General features: G+C 57.3%; 7 protein-coding genes across 7 annotated transcripts; 3 read left to right on the top strand and 4 right to left on the bottom strand.

Moving 5' to 3' along the window:
* Positions 1-105: 105 nt before the first annotated feature.
* Positions 106-3,099, bottom strand: CGCS363_v001396 (Vacuolar protein sorting-associated protein 18-like protein; the record flags this gene model as incomplete). The annotated part of the gene is made up of 3 exons (XM_036633245.1): positions 106-190; positions 241-2,821; positions 2,880-3,099. 3 exons carry the CDS (start codon positions 3,097-3,099, stop codon positions 106-108), a joined length of 2,886 nt encoding a protein of 961 aa, XP_036502231.1.
* Positions 3,100-3,797: 698 nt separating this feature from the next.
* Positions 3,798-5,239, bottom strand: CGCS363_v001395 (Secondary metabolism regulator LAE1; the record flags this gene model as incomplete). Its single annotated transcript, XM_036633244.1, has 2 exons — positions 3,798-4,815; positions 4,869-5,239. 2 exons carry the CDS (start codon positions 5,237-5,239, stop codon positions 3,798-3,800), a joined length of 1,389 nt encoding a protein of 462 aa, XP_036502228.1.
* Positions 5,240-8,704: 3,465 nt separating this feature from the next.
* RHM3 (Trifunctional UDP-glucose 4,6-dehydratase/UDP-4-keto-6-deoxy-D-glucose 3,5-epimerase/UDP-4-keto-L-rhamnose-reductase RHM3) lies at positions 8,705-10,157 on the bottom strand (the record flags this gene model as incomplete). The annotated part of the gene is made up of 4 exons (XM_036633243.1): positions 8,705-9,276; positions 9,326-9,861; positions 9,928-10,063; positions 10,121-10,157. The coding sequence occupies 4 exons, from the start codon at positions 10,155-10,157 to the stop codon at positions 8,705-8,707; spliced, it is 1,281 nt and encodes a 426-aa protein (XP_036502229.1).
* A 2,457-nt stretch (positions 10,158-12,614) lies between these two features.
* Positions 12,615-12,928, top strand: CGCS363_v001393 (uncharacterized protein; the record flags this gene model as incomplete). Its single annotated transcript, XM_036633242.1, has 2 exons — positions 12,615-12,671; positions 12,755-12,928. 2 exons carry the CDS (start codon positions 12,615-12,617, stop codon positions 12,926-12,928), a joined length of 231 nt encoding a protein of 76 aa, XP_036502234.1.
* A 3,567-nt stretch (positions 12,929-16,495) lies between these two features.
* Positions 16,496-17,810, top strand: slc35e3 (Solute carrier family 35 member E3; the record flags this gene model as incomplete). The annotated part of the gene is made up of 4 exons (XM_036633241.1): positions 16,496-16,768; positions 16,840-17,469; positions 17,520-17,710; positions 17,765-17,810. The coding sequence occupies 4 exons, from the start codon at positions 16,496-16,498 to the stop codon at positions 17,808-17,810; spliced, it is 1,140 nt and encodes a 379-aa protein (XP_036502235.1).
* A 383-nt stretch (positions 17,811-18,193) lies between these two features.
* Positions 18,194-19,468, bottom strand: RPF1 (Ribosome production factor 1; the record flags this gene model as incomplete). The annotated part of the gene is made up of 1 exon (XM_036633240.1): positions 18,194-19,468. The coding sequence occupies one exon, from the start codon at positions 19,466-19,468 to the stop codon at positions 18,194-18,196; it is 1,275 nt and encodes a 424-aa protein (XP_036502232.1).
* An 899-nt stretch (positions 19,469-20,367) lies between these two features.
* Positions 20,368-22,443, top strand: grs1 (putative glycine--tRNA ligase; the record flags this gene model as incomplete). Its single annotated transcript, XM_036633239.1, has 2 exons — positions 20,368-21,966; positions 22,048-22,443. The coding sequence occupies 2 exons, from the start codon at positions 20,368-20,370 to the stop codon at positions 22,441-22,443; spliced, it is 1,995 nt and encodes a 664-aa protein (XP_036502233.1).
* Positions 22,444-23,758: the final 1,315 nt, after the last annotated feature.

The raw sequence follows: 23,758 nt of genomic DNA, 5'->3' as shown, positions 1-23,758 counted from the left end.
TCTTGGAAACTTAATTGATTGAACGCCGGGTATTGCAGCCATCACGCTCTCATGCAAGGGTACCATACATGTACAAAAGATACGCTCTAATTGGCCCCCATCCATCTATATCTTCCACTCGTTCAGGTTGTCCTGCGGCGTGACAAAAGGCTCATTAACCCTCTTGATGGCGAACTCACTGCATAAGATGCTACAGATTATTAGTAAGTAACGCAAGAAACCCCCGGGGATGAGACTTACCATGCAGACGCCACCAACGAATCCAACTCTGTAATCATGGCTTCCCTCTTAGCCCCGCTGACGAGGCCCTTGCTGATCTGCACTTGGAGCTCGCGGATCCTCTTGCTCGTGCCGACGCCGGCCTGCTCAAGCACCCTCTTGCCAAGACAGTCGGAATGGAACGAGTGCTGGCAGGGGAACACAAAAAATTGCCGGCTAAGTAGTGGCAGCCCGCATACGTAGCACTTCTCGCCCGGTTCAACAATAGCGTACCGGTGGTCGAGCGCAGCAATGTCAATCTTGATGTTTGTTGCCGTCTGCGACGACTCATCCATCTCCTTCTTCAACGCATCGATGTTGCGGCTATAGTCCTCAAGCGCCGTACAGATCTCCTCCTTGAAATCGTCGATGACTACAAAGTCGGGGAAGAAAGGGATGAGATCTTCAATCTTGAGCAATTCACACCGCTTCAAAAAGTCAATCGCCGTCTTGATGCCGTTTGACTGAGATATCACTTTGCGGGCTACTGCAAGCCACAGCTTCTTCCGCAGCGGCGCATCGTTCATGGGTCTGTCTGCAATAACCGACGCCAGGTCCACCTCGTTGTGCGACAGCGCCAGGTCGACGGCCTGCAGGTACTGGCCCATGCTAGTGTAGATGTGCACGCAAGAAAGCGTCCGGTGATGCTGGATGCACAGACGAAGTGCAAAGTCCGGATCGTAGTTGGGCTCGGGCCCCTGAGACTCAAGATATGACAGCAGGCCGGCCTCGTCCTTGGAGCTGTGCGAGGCATACATCGAAATTAGCGTGTTATGCACTGCCGAGTCCTTGGAACTGAGCTGGATGATGACGTATTGGAGGTACCGAATGGCCTGGTTCTGCAGCAAGCTGCCCTCGAAGTTGCGGTTGTACTCGAGCAGCGCCGGGATGAGCTTTCGGGGCTTGAGGTCCGAATGCCGCATCAGGATCTCGACTAGCTCCGTCGCGACGTGCGTCATGAGCACCGTGCTGTGCCGATAGAACACCTCCGGATCGGTCTGCTTCTTGAGAACCTTCAGCACCTCGTCCCACCGCTCGCGCTGGACCCAGTATGACAACACGTAGTTGTAGTCATTGATGGCATTTGCGAAATGCAGAAGCTCCTGTTCCCGGCCGTGACTGCTGATGACGTCGTAAACCGTCCGGCGATCGAGGTCTGACTTGTACTTGTTCACAAATTCCTGGAACTCGCTCTCGACGGCTCGAAGCTGCTCCCTAGACTGTGCCGGGTTGAGGCCGTCCGCCAGCTCTGCTTGCGTGATGATGGTGTCGTCCAGAGAGTTCAGCTTCGCCATAAAGATCTCCACGAGCCAGCTGGCAATCATGATCCGCTGCATGACCGCAGCTTTCTTCAGAGTGGCCAGCTTAGCCAGGAGGTACTTTCGCAGAGCGTCAGGCTCACCAGTGTCGATGAATGTCAGAGCCACCTCTTCGAACGGCTTATTGCTGCGGCCGTACACCGCTGCCGCGTCCATAAACTGCCTCTTCTTGACGAGATAGTCACCATATGCAGTGGCCACCGTTTCCCTCTGCAGCGGAGTCTTGGCATGTTGCAAGGCCGCGTCGAACTGTTGTAGTTGAAGCATGATCTGCCAGATGTTTCGATCCTCTTCGTTGACGACAACCTCAAAGATCTCCTGGCTGGTGAACATCCAGAAAGTATTCTTCTGCAGGTCGACACACAGGCTCACTGCCTTTTGCCCGGGCTCCAGGACCGTTTGGTCATACACAACCTGCCCGGTCAAGCGGTTCGTAGCGACCACACGACCGCCAATCAGATTAACAATGTGCCATTGCGTCAGCACAATCGCCTCGATAAAGTCCGCTGTCATATTACGTCTGCCTGGCCCCTCGGATGAGCCAAGCTGTGACCGAGGCAGCATGCTGGACTCGGCAAAAATCTTGCTGCCTTCCGCACTGGATGCGAGCTGCCCGTGGAACACACCTTGTGCCGAGAGCCACGCGTAGGCTCTCTCGTGTGCCTCATCCTCATACGGGTTCTGATCAGGAGGGTCCGGTGAGACAACCAAAGCGGACACGGCAGCACCAGACGAGCGTGACAGCTCGTGGATCGTGGGCTGCTCCGACTCAAATAGCTTGGTGTAGATGGAGCCTCCGCTATCATGGCCGCTGCCGACCTTGCCAGCCAGATGGAACAGCCGGCTCTGCGTCGCAATCAGAACCCGCCGCATGTCTGGCCGGCCGGGGAGGGTGTCGGCCCAAAGGCCCGTGATGGGTCCATCCGGCAGCTTGTGCAGGTTCTTGAGCTTGATGTCTTTCTTATAAAACTCCGAGGTCGTCTCAATGAATGCCTCGTAGATGTTTCCGTCGGATGCACCGAGGAGGATCTCCCGGGTCGAAGCGGTCGGCAGCGAAGGGTTCCAGGCGACACTCTCGATCGAAACCCCCCGCAGGCGGGCGAGGGCTCGAGGATGCTTGTGTTGGGAGTGGAGGTAGTAGTTCTCCCCGAGCGCCGTGCATATCAAGAGATGTGAAGCTGTCGGGTCGAGGAACATGCGGCGAATGACGCCAATTTCGGCGGGTTTCTTGGGTAGGTCGATGTCTGTCAAACTGCTGGTCAGCTATGGGAGCCTGCATAGTACGCCATTGAAGTGACGCACCATCAATGTCTTCGGGCCTGTTCAGGTCGATGCGAAGGATGCGCCCGTTTGAGAGCGCAAGAACGAGGACGTTGTTCGCGACTTGGGCGGCGACGAAGTCGGCGGCGATGGAGAACTGCAGCTGGACTCGCTCGACGATGAACATGGGCAACGCGGCGGCGTCGTCCAGGTCGAGCACCCCGTTGCCGGCGGCGAAGCCGTCGGACGGATTCAGGGCCATGGTCGGTTTGTGGGCGCGGTCATACGGTCATTGTCGCTCGGGGTCGGGTTGGCAAGAGTGCTGGCGAGGTCGCCCGCTGGGTATACGCATGGAATGCAGCTCTCTGGAGGCTGGGTGTTGATGCCGATCGGGCGGTCGGTCGCTGTTGGATGGCGCACACCTGGGAGGATGACATAGGCAGGGAGCTCTCTCCTCGGCCCCCACCGCAACCTGGGAGCTTGGGTACGTACCGACACTCGCTGTCTGAGCTCACGACTCTTCCATGTTGATAGCTCCGGGATCAATCCAACGATATCTTGACTTTACTTTGGGTGCAAATCTTTTCAAGAGATTATAATTGTGTCAAGCATCACCTGGCTGAGTTGATTTATTGATCGACGAGCTACGCTACTACTCCCTAGCCCTTACAGCCACGGCTCATCCATCATACACCTATGACCTGTCAACGCAACATCCGGTTTGACCACCGTGATTCTTTTTAGTCCACCTAAACCCCAGGAGAGTAAAATATGTAAAAGATATGCTAGATGACATCGCTAATATGACCAGCCACTATCCGCCGGTATGAAACGCGATATATGCAAGATATGAGAATAATTCGTGCTCTGCCGAGTTGTTCGTCACTCGGTCAGAGGGGTTAGAGAATTACGACACCAAACTGCCTCCTCTTCCTCCACACTGTGATTCACGAGGCTCGCTTATGCCTCGGATGCGTCCTCGTCAGCCCTTCGCCTGCTGTGGTTGTCCTCTCTCGCCGTATCGTCGGTTTCTGACGCCTCGTCCAAAGAAGTCGGGAAGGTTCTCACTGGCGGCACCGGCGCATTGAGCGGCTTTCTCCCGACCAACACTCGAGCCTTGACAATCAGCCCGTGAGACTTGATGGGATCCCTTGCCAGACGGGCCATCTCCTTTGCAACGTTATGGCACGCCTCCTTGACCTTGTCTGGCTCCCAGCCCATGTATGTCGTCAACGGCCTCAGGCACTCTGCCTCCAAGCCGTCAATGCAGACGATCAACCACAACTTACCCTCGCCCGTCTCGACGTTGATCGGGATCGTGTGTTCTGTAAGTTTGATGTCTGTGAACCCGGCATCGCTCAACATTTTGGGGTTCATGTGTGATACACCTCTGGCGCGGCCGGCTTTTTGGCCCGCGATCGTGAGGTCCCTCTGAAGCTCGTGTATCTCGGACGAGGGAGGGAATTCTGACAAGAACTTCTTGAAGCCCTGCTGGTCATCCCACTCAAGCAGTTCGATCCAGCCGCCGGGCTTGATGACCTTGTAGGCTTCCTGGTAGATGAAGTTCCAGTCTGTGAACGCCGCCATCATGTGGCGGAAATGCACAAGGTCGAACGAGTTCAGCTCGCGTTCCCACTCCAGCTCGGCGTCGTCCACCTCAAAGAAGCAGTTCATCGGTATTGACGTGGGCGCGATGGCGGAAATATCGGTGCCGATAACTTCGCAGTTCGGGAACTCGTCCGCCATGCCGATCGCCCACTCGCCGATGCCCGTGCCAATATCCAACACTCTTGTCGGGTTCTCCAGCGGCACCGTGCTCAGCTTGCCGTCGAAAACATGTAGGTATACTCGGTGGATCAGGCTCATGCGGCACATTTCCCACTCATCGTTCGGGAGGTGGTAGTGCGGGCCACAGTACCGACGGCCGTTTTCCCATTGATAATCCAGCTCTCGCTCCATGAAGGACCGCGTTGACGACCTGCGTCTTGTCAGCTATTGTCTCCGTGACCCTCTGAAACAGGTTTCACTCACATGTCTTGATGGCTCTGGGCCATGCCATAGGGCATCTCGGTGCGGTGCGACTCGCTCGGTCGTGGGTAATGGCTGGGCGCGAACACGGAAAAGTTATCGTCGTCGTCGTCTTCCTCGTCGACCTCCATAATCTCCTCCTCCTGCGAGTTCCAATCGTCATCGGCGTCGAGACCGGCCTGGGAGGTCTCTTCGGTGCTCATGATGCTCGTCATCTCGGTCGCAGCGCTCTCGCTCTCGCGCACGCCGCTGGACAGGCCGTCGCTCGAGTGCGAGGCGAGCTCGTCGGTGGTGGACATGCTTGAGGCGCCCTGGGCGGGGTCTTGTTTCGTTCTGGTTCCCTTCCGCTTCTTGGTGCGCCGCTTCTTGGCCATGGGCGGCGGCCGGTACCCGTGTGTCTGTGCCACCCGCTGTTGGAGGTCCTATCGCAGTGCAGAGTGTCGGCGGCGCCGGAAAATCATATCATGGCCCGCGGGGAGAGACGGAGGGGCATGTGCGGTGCGGTTGCGGTTGCGGTGCGGTACGAGCGGGTGGGCGGACGGGCAAGGCGGGCGTCGATAGTGGTGGTTATTTTGAATAAAGGGGCGGGTGGATTGGGCGGCCCCCAAACGGAAGGGGAGCGGGCGGGCGCGGGCGCTGTCGATTTTTTCGACGAACGAATCCGGGCCGTCGGTTGGTTGGTTCTCTACCTAGTTCGGGCTGGCGTGGAATGTGAAGAGAAGCCTTTGAGAGGCGTCGAGTCTTGGCAGCAAAGAAGAACAAAAGAGAGAGGGAGAAAGCGAGAGAGAGGGACGGACAGGAAGACGGGCCTTTCTGATGAAAGAGGGAGGAGGGTCTGGGGGACGTTTTGAGGATAGGTAGGTACGGTACGGATAATCAGGCGACAAGACGCAGCAGCGCAGCGCAGCGTAAGGTATCCGTAGAACAGGCACTGGAGCAGGTAAGGTAGGCAAGGTAGGTAAGGTGGGATCAGAACTGAAGGAGGAATGGGCTGGCCCCCGGGGAAAGGTCCTAGTGTGGTGACGGTGGCCAGTGCATGCTGCGCAGGATCCTGACAGCTGCCGGGATGGGACGTGGGAACCGGCGATGGATTGGGAGCAGCGAGCAGCGAGCAGCGAGGACGGGTCCAGGGTGGAGAGCGTCCTTCAAGGGTCCCTTTTGGCTTTTTTGGCTGTTGGACCGTGATGCGCCCGAGGAAGTGGATGTGGGATGGGCGGCGGCATGCGCCGTTGGCTTGCTTGCTTGCTTGCCGCACTTCTGCCGTGGATTTGGACATACCACGGACAACATGAACCGCGGGAGCTGCCTCTGGTTGCTGATGGCCATGTCAATAAACGGCATCTTAATGGGGGATGGGGGGAAAGCCAAGGTGTCAGTCATAAGGCATTCGCATTACCAATGCTATGCTGCATGTCTTTCTTTCGTTCGTTCCATGTTTGCGTGCTCCGTCAGAATACAACAGCAACAGTCAACAGCAGCAACAACGTCGCTCCATCTGCAAGGTCAGTCAATCGTTAGCGTCGTCCAAAACATATTACACGGCACAGAATGAGGTGAGCTCTGCCAATGACACCGGGCCAGACGACCAATATGCTCCAACATGCTCCAACATGCTGCCCTGTCGTCGCACCCAACACATGCAACAGACGCAGCAGCCCCTCCGTCTGGGCCCCTCGAATGCATGAGAGAAGAGACCAGAAGCCAAGCTGATTCGACTCGACGCACTTGGGACGGCCAACGGGACGAAGGCTACTGCAGTCCGGCGCAGCTTCCCCTATGCACGATGGAGTCCTCGCGCCCACAGTTCTCTCTCAAGTGCTACCTTGCCTACCTTAACCAAAGAACCAAAAGACCAAAAGGCCCGCCAGCCAAGCATCCGCGCCTGTGGTTCACTGGCTTCCGTGCCACGATAACGGGCTCTTCTTCGCCATCCAAGTCCGAGGACGAGGGAAAAAAAAAGCTAGCCCCTCTCTCCCTCCCTCCCCCGCCGATGCGAGCCCAGAACTGTTCAATCCCCCGGCCCCAGAGTCTCCACTACACCTCCGATACTGCAGCGTGGTTGGCCCGGCTGACGGGGGTGGCTGGGCCCGTGTGTGGGTTCTCCGGTTCCCCGCCCACCCTTCGCTGCCCAGCAAACTCCAGTCCCAAGGCACCACACAGCAGCAGATTGTCATTTCAACCGGTGCAGCGACTCACCAGCACACCCAACCCAGTCCGAACATCCAGGGGGCCACGTCTGCCGCGAACATGGTATTCGTCGGGCAAGAGAGGAAAAAGGAGGCAGAGAGCCTGACCGAGAGACGAAAGCCGCAAGTCTGTGCCCATCGACGCCGCTGAAGAAAACGGGTCCCCCTTACACTCTTGGCCCTTGGGCATCGAATACCGGGGGTTTCTGTCTCCTCTACGGATACTTGTCGGCGTCGTTTCATTCGTCCGGGCGGCGGAGGCGGACACAGCTCCGATGGGCAAGTGAGCGATGGTCAGGCAAAGCCCGGCCCGGATATCAGCCAGGAGACAGGAGACAGAACCACAGATACGGAGTTAGAAAGCAAACAAAACCGAGGGAGCAATAGCCGTGCCAAAAGTGCGAGTCTCTCCGCCCCTCCTTCTCCTGCAGAAGTCTTCCAGTGATCCCGACCCCCTCCCTCCCCTTGCTGCTGGGTTTAAATGGGAACGCACCCGTCTGCGTGGTTCCCAAAACGAAGCAAATACCGCCCGCATGGGCCGTGGCCAAGGCCTTTCATGCCCTTCTTCCCCCTCCCTCCCTCCAATCGACGATGACGGCACCCACAGGATTGAAAAAAAGAAAGCCTGCTGCGCGCAATCGTGCAAAAGGAGGGGGGGAGCTTAATCAACGAGGGGTCGGAATGGACACCCGGCCAAGGGAGAGTGTGTGAGGCTCGGGTCCCCTTGGGACTTCTGCGCGAAATAAACGTGGTTCCAGCCCTCCTCTGAAGGAAGAGAAAAAGAAAGTACGACTGCCTTCGCCATACGAGGTTCTGCGGCACAGCCAACCCCTCGCCTGTTACACGAGCGCGGCCGACTAGACACAAGCCCATCATCACGTCACTCTTAGCTTGGAGTCGTTTGCTTGATGCCACCTTGCCTCGACAAAAACCACCGTAGCCAGAACGACGGAGCTGCAAGACGAAGATGGAACCACTCATGCCATGTCCGAATTCGTAAAATTAGGGTAGCCTCGAACTGCGAACCAAACATCGCGTCCCCGCGGGAGCGTTACTCCATCATTCGAGCCTGCACGAGCCCTCGCTTACGGATCGGCCCCCGGTTCCGACCAACGGCGGCCGTGATCCCAAGGGGGGTTCGCGTGGCCCGGCCAGATCCGCGTCTGCACGGTCTGGGTTGACATGAAGTCATAGCTCACATGTTATTCCATCCACATCAGGCCTACTTGCTCCCTCGTCGACACCGTTGACGAATAGGCTCCGTGCGGCAATCGTTTCCGTCGATGCCAGATCGGCATCCGCTAGAGCTGGCCGGATGAACCGTCAGTGGCGTACTGGGACCTCCAAACTTCCAACGTTGACTGGTTCGATCAGTAGAAGGGCACGACGCAAACAGCATGCGAGGGAACACCAGATGAGTGAATCGCTTTGAATTTTCGATCATTCAATCTCTATGATTAACTCCATAGGTACGTTTCCATATGCCTCCTTATCTGCGCCAAAATCATGTGCAATTTGCCATGCAAACCTCGTGCCAGTCCCAGGCGTCGCAAGTCTATAGATTTACATCATAATGAACGGGACGTCTCGTCGTGTACCCTCATGCCCCGTAGCCATGCCGTCCTGTAAGTTTTGAGCTTTTGTTGATGGAGCCTAGGCCCTGACGGCATGGCCGTTTCCGTTGCCGTTGACACCGTCGACAGTCTTCCTCTTCTTGTTCTCGGGCGTAGGCGGCGAGTTGCTGATGGGCTCCTGGTCGCCGGACACGTCCAGGCCCTGGACAACGGGGAACGGCGTAAGGACGTTGGTGATGTCACCCCACCACTCCTCACCAAAGCGACGGTACCAGTTGACCGTGATCTTGAGGCCCTCGGCAAAGCTGGTCTTCTGGTCCCAGCCAAGCTGACGCAGCTTGGTGCCGTCGACAGCGTAGCGGTGGTCGTTGAAGGGGCGGTCGTGGGTGTACTTGACCCAGTTCTTGAACTCCTCCGTCGTGTCGTGGGGGATTCCCATCTCCTTGAGCAGATGGCTGCACAGATCAATGTTGGAGATCTCATCGTATGAGCCAACGTTGTAGATTTGGCCCATCTGGCCCTTGTGAAGGATGGTGTCGAAAGCATCGGCAGCATCTCCGGCGAACAAGTACCTGCGGGTGGGGCTACCGTCACCGTGGAGGACAACAGGTTGACCACGGTTCAGCAAGCATGAGAACTTGGGAATGATTTCTTTGACAAAGTCAGCTTGAGATGAGATTACGTTGAGCAGCACACTCACTCTCGGGGAACTGGTGGGGCCCGTAGACGTTGTTGCTACGGACGATAATGACGGGAAGCTTAAAGCTCTTCTGGTAGGACTGGACCAGCATCTCGGCGGCAGCCTTGCTGGCAGCGTACGGGTTGGTGGGGGCGAGAATGCTCGTCTCAAGAAGGTCATCGTCATCATCGTTGACCTCACCGTAGACCTCGTCAGTAGAGATGTGGATGAAGCGCTTGATGTTAACGCTCTTGGCACTCTCCAGCAGCACGTGGGTACCGTAGACGTTGGCGTGTGTGAATCCGTAAGAGTTACCGAAGCTCAAATCGACGTGGGACTGAGCGGCGAAGTGGAAGATGGTGTCGATCTTGTACCTCTTCAGGCACTGGACGACTTCGGTGGGGTTGGTAATATCGCCGTGGACGAAAGTGAAGTTGGACTTCTCGTTCAGCACACGGGTGTTGTTGAGCGACGAGCAGTAGTCCAGCTTGTCGAAGGAGACGATGTTGTAGTGATCAGGGTAAGTGAGAGTGAGATGGCGGACGAGCCAGCAAGCGCTGAGGGATTTGTTAGTGCCGCGGGACGTGATACTGATAAGGCGCAATGCCAAGACCGCAACTTACATGAAGCCTGCACCACCGGTAATCATGATGTTCTTGACATCAGGCAGAGGCTCGAACTTGGTGCTTCCCTTGAGAAGGGGAGCATCCTTCCATACACCGACATCCTCAAAAAACTTGCGGTGGCCGTTGCTGTAGGCTGAATTGGTCAGTTTTGGTGATGGTGATGGAGACATGTCGTTTGGGCGATGCTTACTGGCCTGCTGCCGGTTCTGACCGTTGAGTTGAGTCATTTTGACAGTGGATAAATGTGGTCTCTTGCGATGAAGCTCCGAGAGAGTGTGGGAGGTTGAAGGTTATTTGGTGTCGGGGAAGCTCAAGGAAGGTTTGAGGTTCGTGGTAGGCAGCGAGTCAGTTCGGGCGAGATGTAGCTACAAATACGCAGAGCAAACTGCCCTTTCAAGGGAGGTGAAGGCTGCCCTAAACTCACTTTAAGCTGGATGCCCACACGCAAGACACGCTCCTGTCGGGGAATTAATCTTACCTCAGATATGGGATATCCCTATCGCTGTCTAGAGCGAGGCCATTGGCGATCTGTGCCCGACCTGTCTCACACCACCCGAGTCGCGCTGAGGCAAGGGATGTTCGGCGTGGGCCACGGTGGTCGGTGGTCGGGGTGGGTTGGGCGGTTCGCAAGACGGGATTCGCTGAGGTCAGCAGGCCAGGTGGGATCGCACTCTCAGCGAATAATGGAAGGGCGCGAAATGGTATGAGGAGGAATTTCAGATGTTCGGCCGAGACTCTGTCGTCAGTCCGTCCGTGGATCTTTGGGTCGAGAATATGCAGACGTGGAGATCGGTGTGGCACGGAGGATGTGAAGGGCGAGGACTGGGCAGCCGGGACACCTGCCACCTTTTTTAAGTCTGCAAGAATGACAGGTCAGAGTTCAGATAGAGAGTCGGCAGGCCGCACGAAGCACAGCACCCTCATGCAAAGCAGGGCTGTCTGCGCAAGTAAAGTACTTGTAGTCTTGCACCTCTTTTGGCGTGTGTGAGAGGTGAAGTGGTGTGTAAGAGGAGGGACGACGGTACGGTGCGGTACTTGGTACGGGCACTTTGGTAGCTTCTGCTAATAGCAATGAGGGCCACGGTGAGATGAGTCGGCCGGCGGACAGATCAGCAAGGGCTGCTCGATGGAGATGATTGGCGTAAGCTCGACTGGGGAACAACAGGCCAGGAACAGGTCGGATCGTTCTGAATAGAGAGCACAAAGTACCGGGCCGAGCTCGAGGAAGTACTTGGCGACGAGCTTGAAGAGGTGTCTGCGGTGCAGCTTGCGTGATGCAGAGGGCTGGATGGAGCTTGTTGGATACAGCTGCGTAGGCTGGGCAGGTACACGTGCTACTGAGAGGTGGCTGCGATGCGATTACGACTGCAGCTACGGGACGAGACTCCAATAAAGTGCAGGGCAGGCGCAAGCAGGCGCGGGGTGCTATTGGAAACCACAAGTGTATCCGTACCTGCCAGGTAATGGAGGCAATTCCTCAACAATTGGATTGCCGCACGACGGGACACCGGGCCCCTCACGCTATTAGAGCAGGTCACTAAGGTATCTATCAACAAGCGGGCTGCAGGTGCAGTGCAATGGAATTGCGGGTGAACGAATGGCGCCGAATGCTTGGGGGCGGCCATTGAGAACCGCACCTCACTCACACTTTGGATACCGATCTAGCCAGCCCGTCCGGGTGGGAGGTGGGCTGTTCTCTCCGACTTCAGGTTTAGCAGCGATGAGGACGGCCGTGATTGGCCTGTTGCAGCTGGAGAGTGGATGGTGGGGGTGGACTCCCAGAGGGTCTTGGCAAGGAAGCAACACTTTGAAACATGACGCTCGCTGTGTTTGTGAGGCACTGTTTGCTGCCCGCTCTCGCTTCCTCTTTTCTTTTTTCTGCGTCCCCTTCTCCTCGCAGCTCGTAGCGTACCGGGGGCCGATCAAGGGCAACCTGGACATGGAATGGCCGTCTACCCGTCCGCGCCAGGTTCAGGTTCAGTGACAACACAATGCCGCGCACCCCTACACGCCTCGACACCAAGACACCAAAATAACCACTGCGGGCAGAATGGACGACAATAATACTTGTCGATATAACAAAGTGCAGAGCAAAATAGATGAGATTCATCGACACCGCAGAGTACCGCCGTTCCACCACTCCAGGTGTCCACTCCCCATTCCATGTCCATTAACACATTGTCACCATGCCGTGTCATGTCACCCGTGGCTTGGGAGGACAGCTGATAGCCTTCTTGCGCACTAGCGCCCGATGCTGCGTGTCGCTGTGCACGTCGAAATCAAGCTAAATTGGAAATGAAGCTACATAGCATCCCTAATTAATCGTGATTTGTGCGAGCTGCGGCGACTCAAGTCCTCGGCCTCCAGTGCCCACCATTGGTATTTCCTATTCGGGGGCAACTGGACCTGGACCACTCTGGACTGCCGAGGTACGTACCCCCACCTCCAACTGGCAACACCAGGGCAGGCGCCTTTCCATCGGTAGTTCCTGCGCTCCCGTCGAAAGGCATGTACTTTGTACTGCGCACCTAGTGTACTGCGTAGTACCTTGCCTCTCGAGTCTCCGATGGCACCCTACGAGCGACAGCACCGAGACCCTTAACCTTCCACGACCGCCAGGAGCCGCTCTATCTTGAGATGCCGCACGCTTGACAGATGCAACCCCAATCTAACCGAGACTCCCAATGGAATGGGTCCCCTTCGTTCCGCGCAAGCTAATTGAAGCTAGGGAGAACGACTACGTACGTCTTCCTTTTAGACACTGGAAGCTTTCCACGCCTGCGCTGTGGCCACCAACGAGTTCTCGCTGATAGCTCGTTGCTAGTGCAGTACTGCACCTTCGAACCATCAGAACACTACGGTCTCAGCTCGCCTCAGCCGTGGCATGTCGCAGTCGATGAACGCCTCTGGGCCGTCCACTAAGTCTCATTTGGCCAGCCGCACCACTCGTTCGTCTGCCATGTCCTACGGAAGGGATAGACTGTCGCCAAGTCTCTGATGTGCTTTTTCCAGCCTCAGACGAGCTCAGGACACCTGTCTGCAGGGAGGAAAAGATAGCCACATTGACATCAGGGGCGAAGGAATGCTCACGCAATATGCTAATGTTCAGATAGATCGAGGTTGCAACTCCGACCTCCTATACGCCGTCTGTCATCTCCGCCAAGCCACACGTGTAACCCATCTGCGTTGAACTGCTTCCTGGCCATTATCAGCATGAGCCATGCGCCCGAGCCTGCGGCACGCACGACAGGGCCACATCGTGTTTATACGACATGCATGGTGCCCTCCAAGACCAGTTCGTGAGCGGCCCGTGACGGACGCCACAGACAGCCTTGGACGGTGTAAACATTAGATTCGGTCACCATTCCGTCGACGTTCACGGACTCGACTCGCTGACGAATGTGTAGTCGGCGCATACTCTTCCATTGGCTGACGACGAGCGGAGCATGTTAGCCCGGACTCCCACTCGCCCGGCAGCTTCGACGTGGAGCCGTGATGACCAGAGCCTTCGCCAGCTCCGGCAGCACGCGCGGGCGCGCCGTCTAGACCGGGGAGGGCGGCTGCGCGTCTCTTGTGGCTTGAGATGGTCTTGTGGGGGTCTTCCGCGCAAGAATGTGGTACTCATATTTACCACGCTCTTCCCTCCATATCTCGGATTGGCCCACGCACCACACAGCCTCGTGGTGTCCGGGGAATGCTGAAACGCTCCAACGTGAATTCTCGGAAGGCAAGGGAAACATTGGCCTATCCCAGCGAGGCACGGAGTGAACGGTAATCAGATTCCACGCAACCACTGACATGTTCATCGCGAGGGATATGCGCCAGATGATCCGACGATTGATTGCCGGCAGCGAGCAATGGGGGGCTCCCAAGCCCTGACAATAAAGTCAAGAGAAGCTAAATTTGGCCACCAAGGGAGCCACCACCACGTCCATCGAGAGACCCCGTCCCGCCGGCGGTGCGCTGCGGGCTTGCATGCTGCTGCCGTCTTCAGATGAGATTGACGCAGGGGCATTGAAGATCATGGATCAGGACATGGCGAATTCTCGAGAAGCGGTGATGCCAAGTCTTCATCACCTCGCTGTTCTCGCAAGTTGACTTTGGGCCACGGCGCGGCGGTAGGTACTCTAGACTTCTCTGGTCAAGCGTTTCAACATCCCATGTCCTAGCCATTAGAGGTTCTTGTCAACGGTTGACCGTGACAGTTTGAGACCAAACGGTGGGTGGAGCAGACGGATATACGGGCGGATGAGGCGTGCCGTGCTGTTGTGGTATGCTGTTGCACTGGTTGAATGAAGTGCGACAGCGGCCAAGACAGGTCTCTTGCTCTCGACGGGCTGACAGACGTTTTGCAGTGAATGGTGACAGGGACGAAGGCTTGATGCTGGGCGCTTGGCAGTACCACTGTCGCTTGGCTTTTGGAGATTCGCTGTCTCAGAGAGCAAACCTTCCAATCTAGGAGTTTATTGTTAATTGTTCTCTGTCAAACTTTATTTGGGGAGTCGACAGGAAGTGTTCGATTTGCTGGGGACAGTCCAGGCCGAAGGCGCCGGGTCACTCAACTCAACTCAACTCAACCCAACCCAACCCAACCCAACCCAGGAGGACGGCACTGTCAGAGACGCGGTCATCCTGGGTCAGAACTGGCCGGTTGCTCCGTCGAAACCAACTCTGTGTCAAGGCCAATGGCCACGGTCCACATGGTGACGTGTGCCCACATTGGATCAGATCACTGAAGGTTCGCTGGGATGGCTGCGAGAGCGAAAGAGAGAACAATTAGAGAGAGTTGGGGCGATTGTCGGACAGCCCGGTGTTCTCGCGCATTGCCAGACAGTGGCAGGCCCCGTCTCCGTCTGTTCAAGCGCGAGCCGGGGACATGGTGGTTCAAAATTACCTTGGACGCCCATACAAAGTGAATGAGCACGACAAGGCTGCGTTCGTCGATCTCATGGTTTTCGCTGATGAGGCCTGGGGGGGGAACCAAAAGATGGTGGTCTCGTATTGCGCCAAACCGCTTGCCGCCCTGCGGTTGTCCTGCGGCGCGAAAAAAAGGACCATCCCAGAGACCAGACGATACGGCGACATCTGAGCGGGTGTCTTGCGCGTACTGTAAAGTACCGTACCACGGATCAGGTTCAGGCTGCCATCCTGAGTGTTGCAGATTTGATGGCAAAGCAAACAAGTCTTGCAGATGGCTCTCGTGGATCCAGACGGTGATTGGGCTGGAGAAGGGCTGAAGTCTACGAGTTCCTAGTGGCTTGGCGCTAGCCTGCTGCTAAGAAGCCTGCTGCTGGGAGACATATGTTTTGGGCGTCGAAAACGAACGAACCTAATAAGCCCCTCGGGTGGGCAAACAAGCTGGGAATTTGGGAGAAGCAAAATAAGCCCCGGACGCCGTGGACGCCAATCAACAAGCCATGGGGAGCCAGTCTTGTACGCAGCAGGCCGAGAGCCCAAGAGTCTGTCTCCAGGGACGACTTGATGCAGTCGGCTTCGGGTCTGGCGCGCGGTCTGTGATGGCGATCCAGTGTAAGTATCCGTACCTTATTACCTAGGTAGCCTCGGGTGGGCGGTACTTCTCTTGTGACTTTCCACCTGTGCCGCTCGTCTTTAGCAGCGACCGAGCAGTACGTGGCCAGAGAGGATGGTGCCGTCAGACTATTTGCCGTCGCTTGTATTTCGCGCGTTGGTGCGAGTTCCATTTCTTTGCCCCCAATCTGAATCTGACGATTACTTGCCTGCTTCCACCCACTGCCGTCCCGTCCGTCTCAACAAGCCCTACCTAAATCCCCAAATCCCAGGGACGCGGACGGCGGCCAAGTCGCCTTGTTCCGTCGGGGGCTCCTAGGGCAAAAAAGGCGAGACCAGGGCAGGCAGCGGAAGGCTTAGCTTTGGATGGAGAAGAGCCCTGAGGAGACGGACAGGCCTGACGAGCGCCGGAGCTTGCGTGCCAGCGTGCTAATCCCCCTCTCTGGCCCCTGCCCGCCTCAGGACCTGGGCTCGCTCTCCTCAGTCGCACCCGCCCGTCCTGCCCCTCCCCTGCCCTCCACTGCCCTCCACTACCCTTACTACAGCGTGAGCGAGGTGTACTATGCAGTAGGTTCTGAGGTAGTTCCCAGGGACGGTGGACCGGCGAGGGACTTGCGTCGTCTCCCTCCCACCTTCCACGTCCCAGACCCCTGCCCCTGCCCTCCACTCTGCTACCCCTGCCGCTTTCAGCCCGGGGTACTAGGTAGGTGCGACCGTCGCCCGCCGAGACCTGGCAAGAAGAACGCCTCGGACCTTTCCATGTGTATCATTATATCTGCACCCGTCACTCCTCTCCGTCAATTCCGCGCGACCATCTCCGGAATTTGACAAGACGAGTTTTCTCCCTTGGCTGCATTCCAGCACATGCCCGAGACTCCCTTCGTGTAACCGCTGTCGAGCGCTCCATGGTTGACTGAAAAAGGACCGCCAACCCCTCGATGATAACCGATTCGCACCACCCACGCCTCCAAACCACCCATCGTCGCTCACTCTCGCGGTCTCATTAACCACACTCTCAATCCGCAAAATTCTCACAATGGCCGACAGCCAGCGCACAGAACGAGCGGGGTCCTTCGCCTCGTCCTCCACCGAAACCGCGACTCTTCACGAGCTCACCAAGCTGGATCCAATGGAGGACAGCGTGCAGAATCTCAAGTCGCTCAACGACGAAGAGAGGCTCGCCGACGCTGAGGAGGATGAGAAGCTTCTGCCCTCCAGCAATGAGAAAGAGGAGCCCCCGAAGGCGAAGGCCAGCTTCGCCGGTGCCGTTGTATGGATGGTCGTAAACACCTTGGCCACCATTGGAATCGTGAGTTTGGAAAAACCCTCGGAGACAAGGAACAACGTCGAAGAAGCTGTGTTTGCTGACTTTGAGAGTAGGTTTTCACAAACAAGGCCATCTTCTCCGACCCTCAATGGAAGTTGTGCCAGCTCACCTTTGCGAGTTTCCACTTCCTCGTCACTTTCCTCACGCTTCACATTCTCTCGCGACCCATGTTCGCCTACTTCACCCCGCGCCGGGCTTCGATCAGGGACCTCCTCCCGCTTTCTATCGCCATGTGCCTGAACGTTATTCTGCCGAACCTGTCGCTGGCATTTTCTTCCGTCACGTTTTATCAGATCGCCCGTATTCTTTTGACACCGACTGTCGCCCTGATGAATTTCGTCCTGTACAAGGCGACGCTGCCCCGGAATGCGATCCTGGCTCTCATCCCGGCCTGCCTTGGCGTCGGAATGGTCTCATACTATGACTCTCTCCCCACCTCAGATTCGAAGATCAAGACGACTTCCAGCCTGGGCGTGTTCTTCGCCTTCACTGGTATCTTTGCGTCGTCGCTCTACACCGTCTGGATTGCCAGCTACCACCGCAAGCTCCAGATGTCCAGCATGCAGCTGCTGTACAACCAGGCTCCCATCGCCTCCTTCCTGCTGCTCTATGTCATTCCCTTCGTCGATACGTTCCCCGACTGGATGACTGTGCCCGGCAACCGCTGGCTCATGATCGGCATGGTGAGTCGAACTGTTTTGAGATACTCGAGGATAGCTGCTAATTTTCTCAGTCTGGTGCTTTCGCCTCTCTCATCAACATTTCTCAGTTTTTCATCATCGCCCAAACCGGCCCCGTTTCAAGTACCGTTGTCGGCCACCTCAAGACCTGCACAATTGTCGCTCTCGGCTGGATGGTCTCCGGTCGTGCCATCGGTGACAAGTCGGTCCTGGGTGTCTTCGTTGCTATTGGTGGCATTGTCGGGTGAGTTCTTCAGTAACCTACACCGACCACGTGCATGCGGCTAACCAACTGCAGCTACTCTGTCGTCATGCTTCAGCACCAGAAGCAGCAGCGCAAGTAACTCATCGACATGCGCGGCTTGCGTCATTTTATAACTTGTTCTACTTATTGTGCATTTGAAGCGCTGGACATGACGGCGTTCTGTAGATTGGGGGTTTGTGGGAATTAGAAAGGGTCTACTATGGATGATACCTCTTATGTGAAACCAAACCTTTCACGGCTCGGCGTCTGGGGAATATGATGGTCGAACTTCTACACAAACAATGAATTGATAACTTTTTTTCCCTCATCGGTCCGAGACATGACACCTAACCCTGCTCCAATTCGTCTGATACGGTCTCGATCTAATGCAACAGAAAAACGCCGTTCGGGTTAGTCCCTGACCAAATACCATGCAAGAAATCGCATCTGACTCTTGCGATTCGCTCTCCAGATGAACATCGGCTACAAGTTGAAGCGCTTCCGGTCCTTCTCCATCCTGGCCTTCCACTCCCACGGCTGCGCGTCGTCACCCTCGCTGCCGGCTCTTCCAATACCCTTGTCCACCCTCCTCAGCTTCGCGGTGAAGCGGGGGCCGACCTCCTGCAGGCCGACGCGGATGCCCTCGACGCCCTTCATCTCGCTGCCCTCCGCGGTGACAATGTTCTTCTCCGTCTCGCGCTTCTCGCGGAAGACGTAGCGGTGGCGGCGCCAGAAGAGGTAGTCGCGCTGGTTGTGGATCGTGAGCACCTGGCGGCCCTCGAACTCGGGCTGGGGCGGGAACAGGCGCTGGAAGAGGGCGGCGGTGAGCATGCCGAGGGGCGTCTTGAAGTTGTTGAGCAGCAGCTCGGGGTAGTGGTTCGTCGGGTTACCGTGGCCAGGCAGCTTCTTGCCCTCCATGAAGTTGGTGATGGAGAAGGTGAAGGTCGGGCCGGCGGGCAGGTGCACGATGCTCATGCCCGTGAGCTTCTTCTGGTCCTCCTTGAGCAGGACGACGGCGGTGTAGTCGCGGTTCGCGGCGAACTTGCTGATCTCGCGGAGGGAGTACTTGTGGCCGAAGCGGTGGGCGGAGCGCGGGACGTAGGTGGCGTTGGGGAAGACGGAGCGGAAGATGTTGGCCTCGTGGTGGAGGGTCGAGTTGAGGGAGGTGGTGAGGAGGACCTTGGGGACGGGCGGCGGGGTGTCGGTGAAGAGCATGGGGAACTTGAGGGCGAGGGAGGATGGCGTGAGGTCGAGGTTTGTGCTGGTTGTCGAGGGCGCTGTAGAGTTATCCCTGCGCGCGCGCTTCTTCTCCTCGCGTTTCCTCTCGCGCTCCGCCCTCTTTGCCTCTGCCGCCTCCTCGTCGTCCTCGTCGTCCGACGCCAGCATGCTGTCTGCGTCGCTGTCGTCGCCCTCCTCCTCGTCGATTTCGCGATCGAGCTCCGCGTTCTGCGCCGCCTCTTCCTCCTCTATCCTCCGCCTCTTGAGCTTCTCCACGTCCACCTGCATGCCTAGGCTGTCGTCGTCGACATCGTCCCACACGCGCTTCTGGTCAAGCGTCTTTGGCTGGTTCTTGGCGAGGCGCTGGGCCTTGAGCTCGGGGTCCTTGTCCTCCTCCTTCTTCCGACGGAAGCGCCTCTCGCGCTGATCCTTGTCCTTCTCCTTCTTGTTGAGCACGTAGAGCTCCTTGCGCTTGAGCTTGTTGGAGGTCTTGGTCGAGAGCGAGGCCGACATGGACCTGCCCGGCTTGGAGAAGCCCATGCCTGATTATTCCTTGGACGATGCGGGTGTGACGGGTATCGTGGTGTCAATTGAGGGAAGGGGGGGGGATGCTGTCGTAGTCTAGCGGTTCGCAACGTGCTGAGATGCCGGTAAAAAGTCGAAATTCGAGTCCTGGTTGACGCTCGGTGAAAATCAGTTTGGAGAAATTTTGGCGGGGCACCGACCAATCCCTGCAGCAAATGCATCTGAACGGGACCGGGCCCGCGGGGGCCAGGGGTGTCTGTCGGCGAATTGAATTTTCCGTCACTTTCCCCCTTCACTTTTTTTTCCTCTTGGCCCTTCCCTCTGTTCCACCCGGTCCAATGCTTTACGCCGTTCACGCTCTGGCGGGTGGTCCGTCCGGTACCTGAGGTGGGCTGGGCCGATCGCACCGCGCGACAGGGCAGGCACTAACGGACCAATGAAATTTCTGGGGTGGGAAAAAAAGGGCAGACGACATTAAGAGTCACAATCCAGACACAGCAGCAGCAGCAATCGTAGCACGCAGCATCGCGCTCCTCGAACTCGAATTGATGCCCTTCTGAACTCCAAGGGGGACGCATCTCAGCAGCCTCCCCTCTGACTGCAACGGCCTTGGCTCTGTGACTCACGTTTCCCCCAGACCCCACCATAAAACGTAGCCGTTGATGAAGCCCTTTCGTTTTATCGGACACCAGTCTTCTATTCGTTCCACAGCTAGCTTCTGTGCACTTCGGCCGGCCGCTTTTTCACTTGCCCACTTTCAGAACTACCCCTCCCCCTCCTCCACGTCCACCTCGCTTTCCTCCCACCACAACCTTTTGCTGCACAGCAACCGCACCCGCACCCTCACCACCTCCCGTCACCTCAACAGGGCCCAAGTCTTAAAGAAGAAGCGTGCTGCTGCCGACGACGACGATATGACGACCCCCGCGACGACCCTCAAGGGCCAGCCCCTCGACCGGCCGACGCTCGACGCCATGCTGCGCCGCCGTCTCTTCTTCACCCCCGCCTTCGAGATCTACGGCGGCGTCGCTGGTCTGTTCGACTACGGCCCTCCCGGCTGCGCTCTCCAGGCCAACATCGTCGACCTCTGGCGCAAGCACTTCATCCTCGAGGAGGACATGCTCGAGCTCGACTGCACCGTTCTGACACCCCACGAAGTCCTCAAGACCTCCGGCCACGTTGACAAGTTCGCCGACTGGATGTGCAAGGACCCCAAGAACGGCGATATCCTGCGTGCCGACCACTTCGTCGAGGATGTGCTCGAGGCCCGCCTCAGGGGCGACAAGGAGGCCCGCGGCGAGAAGGTCGAGGAAGAGGATGACCCCAAGAAGAAGGCCAAGAGGAAGCAGAAGACCATCGCCGTCAAGCTCGACGACGCCCTCGTCCAAGAGTACAACGAGGTCTTGGCCAAGATCGACAACTACGACGGCAAGGAGCTCGGCGAGCTGATCAAGAAGTATGACCTCAGGAACCCGGCCACCGCCGAGCAGCCCTCCCCTCCCGTCGCCTTCAACCTCATGTTCCAGACCGCCATCGGCCCCTCCAGCAACACCAAGGGCTACCTGCGCCCCGAGACCGCCCAGGGCCAGTTCCTCAACTTTGCCAAGCTTCTCAACTTCAACATGGAGCAGATGCCCTTCGCCTCCGCCTCCATTGGCCGCTCCTACAGAAACGAGATTGCCCCGAGAGGTGGCCTGCTGAGAGTCCGCGAGTTCCTCATGGCCGAGATTGAGCACTTTGTCGATCCCGAGGGCGGCAAGAAGCACTCCCGCTTCGTCGAGGTCGAGGACATCGAGCTCACACTGCTCGACCGCCACACCCAGCTCTCTGGCAAGACCGATGTGCGCAAGATGAAGATTGGCGAGGCCGTCAAGAACAAGGTGGTCGACAACGAGACCCTCGGCTACTTCCTAGCCCGCATCCACCTGTTCCTGTCCAAGATCGGTGTCGACATGACAAAGGTCCGCTTCCGCCAGCACATGGCGAACGAGATGGCCCACTACGCCGCCGACTGCTGGGACGCCGAGCTGTTCACCTCCTCCGGCTGGATCGAGTGTGTCGGCTGCGCTGACCGCAGCGCCTACGACTTGACCGTCCATGCCAAGAAGACCGGCGCTCCCTTGCTGGTGCGCGAGCGCCGCGAGAAGCCCCTCGTCATCGACGAGTGGCAGGTTGAGGTTGACAAAAAGAAGTTTGGTCCTCAGTTCAAGAAGGACGGCAGGGCAGTTGAGGGTGCTCTGATGGCGACAACACAAGAGCAGCGCGAGAAGCTCGCCAAGCAGCTCACCGACAACGGCGAGCTGGAGCTCGAGGTTGCCGGCGTCGCCGACGGCAAGGTCAAGATCAGCAAGGACCTCGTCAAGATTGAGTTCAGGCAACGCATCGAGAACACCAGGGAGTACACTCCCAATGTTATCGAGCCGTCTTTCGGTATCGGCCGTATCCTCTACTCGCTCATTGAGCACTGCTACTGGAACCGCGCCTCCGCGGACGGTGGCGATGAGGCTCGTGGTGTAAGTTATCAACCCCCCTTTTCCAGGTCCAACATATATGGCGAATCACGGACACAGCACACTAACATATCTTTCAACTAGGTTCTCTCCTTCCCTCCGACGGTCGCCCCTACCAAGGTTCTGATCGTGCCCCTCTCCTCCAACGCGCAGTTCAAGCCCTTCATCAAGCAGATCTCCCAGAAGCTGCGCAAGTTCGGCATCTCCGCCCGCGTGGACGACTCGTCCGCGACCATCGGCAAGCGCTACAGCCGCAACGACGAGCTCGGCACGCCCCTCGGCATCACCATCGACTTCCAGACCGTCCAGGACAACACCATCACCCTCCGCGACCGCGACTCGACCAAGCAGGTCCGCGGCGACGAGGACACCATCATCGCCGCCATCCAGACCCTGGTTGACGGCTCCAAGGAGTGGAAGGACGTCGCGGCCACCCTGCCGGCGTTCGAGAGCCAGGAGGTCGAGGTTGCGCAGCGATAAAGAGTCGCGTCTCATACGTCACATACCCCTCCTTTTGATGTAATGAATTCAGAAGACAGACAGACGAGAGACGATTAAAGTAGTAAAATTAAGAAAAAGGCTCGCTAGGTAGAAAAGCCGCGTGTATGGGCGGCATCTGTAGACATCCTCAACTAAGTAAAGATGAAAACTTGAACCTTTTTTCTTCTTCTTACATACTCATCTGTTTCCCAATGCGCGTCTGCGTTCCACGCATGACGACATTTCCCAAGCTTCCGGTCTTGGCTGAATACCTGGAGCACAGCAAGTAACCTCCATCTCTTCGGATGCAACTGTCCTGCGAGATCATGCACGGCATACAAGAGACGAAGAAACGTGTGAAAGAAGACGCGAAAGCTTGTGCGGTGGCTGAGCAGCAGCAGTAGCAGCAGCAGTAACAACGACATGTTCAACAGCAGCAGCAAGCCCGTGAATTTCGGGCCAGCTGGCGACGGCCCGCGCGGGAGGAAGGAGGAAGGAGGAGGTCCGGCCTTGAGGCTCATCGTATCACTGGCGTCGACGTGACGTGCAGTAGTCGCATCGCGGGGTAAAAGAAAGCGGCAATGTACGGAAGTACTCTCGCTAGTAATTCCAGAGTTCCATGCATAGCCGTCCTGGACCCCCGGAAGGATCGCCGGACGTCTCCTCTCCATGCCCCTCCTCACCTTGCCGGAAACCCTCGGACGTGCGAGGCCCCGGGGGCTCGGGGGACGTTTACCACGTTGCGCGAGAGGTAGCCAACGGCAACAGTGGTAAGATCGACTTACACCACTGCCCTGGGAGATTCACACAATTATTCCAGAAATAAGCATCAGGATGCAACAGCAGCCACGGCGTTGACCGATCATTTCGCAGCACAGCGTAGTCTTTCGTCGCATCTCTCTCATTCTACGTCTTGGCGCACTGACGGGAGAGGAGAAAGTGCAAGGGCGGCTATCCCGTCCCGGAGGGCGACTTCAGGGGGGCGCCGGAGGCAGGAACCTGCGACAGATCCGCGGATTGGAAACAGGACTGCACAGTCTGTTCACGCGCCGTTTCGGTTGATCTTTGCCAAAGGCTGAGAGGCTGCGGTAGGCGCGTATGGTTCAGTCAACCACTCATCGCACCCTGACAGATCCATCCTGCTGTGCAATGACCAATGAGGACCAGTCGGAAGAAGGGAGAACGCGGCCGTCAGGACTCTGTCAGAAAAGTTCAAGGTAGAGAATGCGGAGATCGTTGCTAGATCGGTTCACATCATGGCCTCCCAGCAAGTCTCCCTCTCTAGATTTACTTTCCGGGGCAGTCGGCCGAGGGG

This window comes from Colletotrichum siamense (genome assembly GCF_013390195.1).
Source record: "Colletotrichum siamense strain Cg363 chromosome Unknown KSG_Cg363_contig01, whole genome shotgun sequence".
In the NCBI taxonomy this organism is placed as follows: Eukaryota; Fungi; Ascomycota; class Sordariomycetes; order Glomerellales; family Glomerellaceae; genus Colletotrichum; species Colletotrichum siamense.
This window is presented reverse-complemented; position numbering and strand designations above follow the sequence as displayed.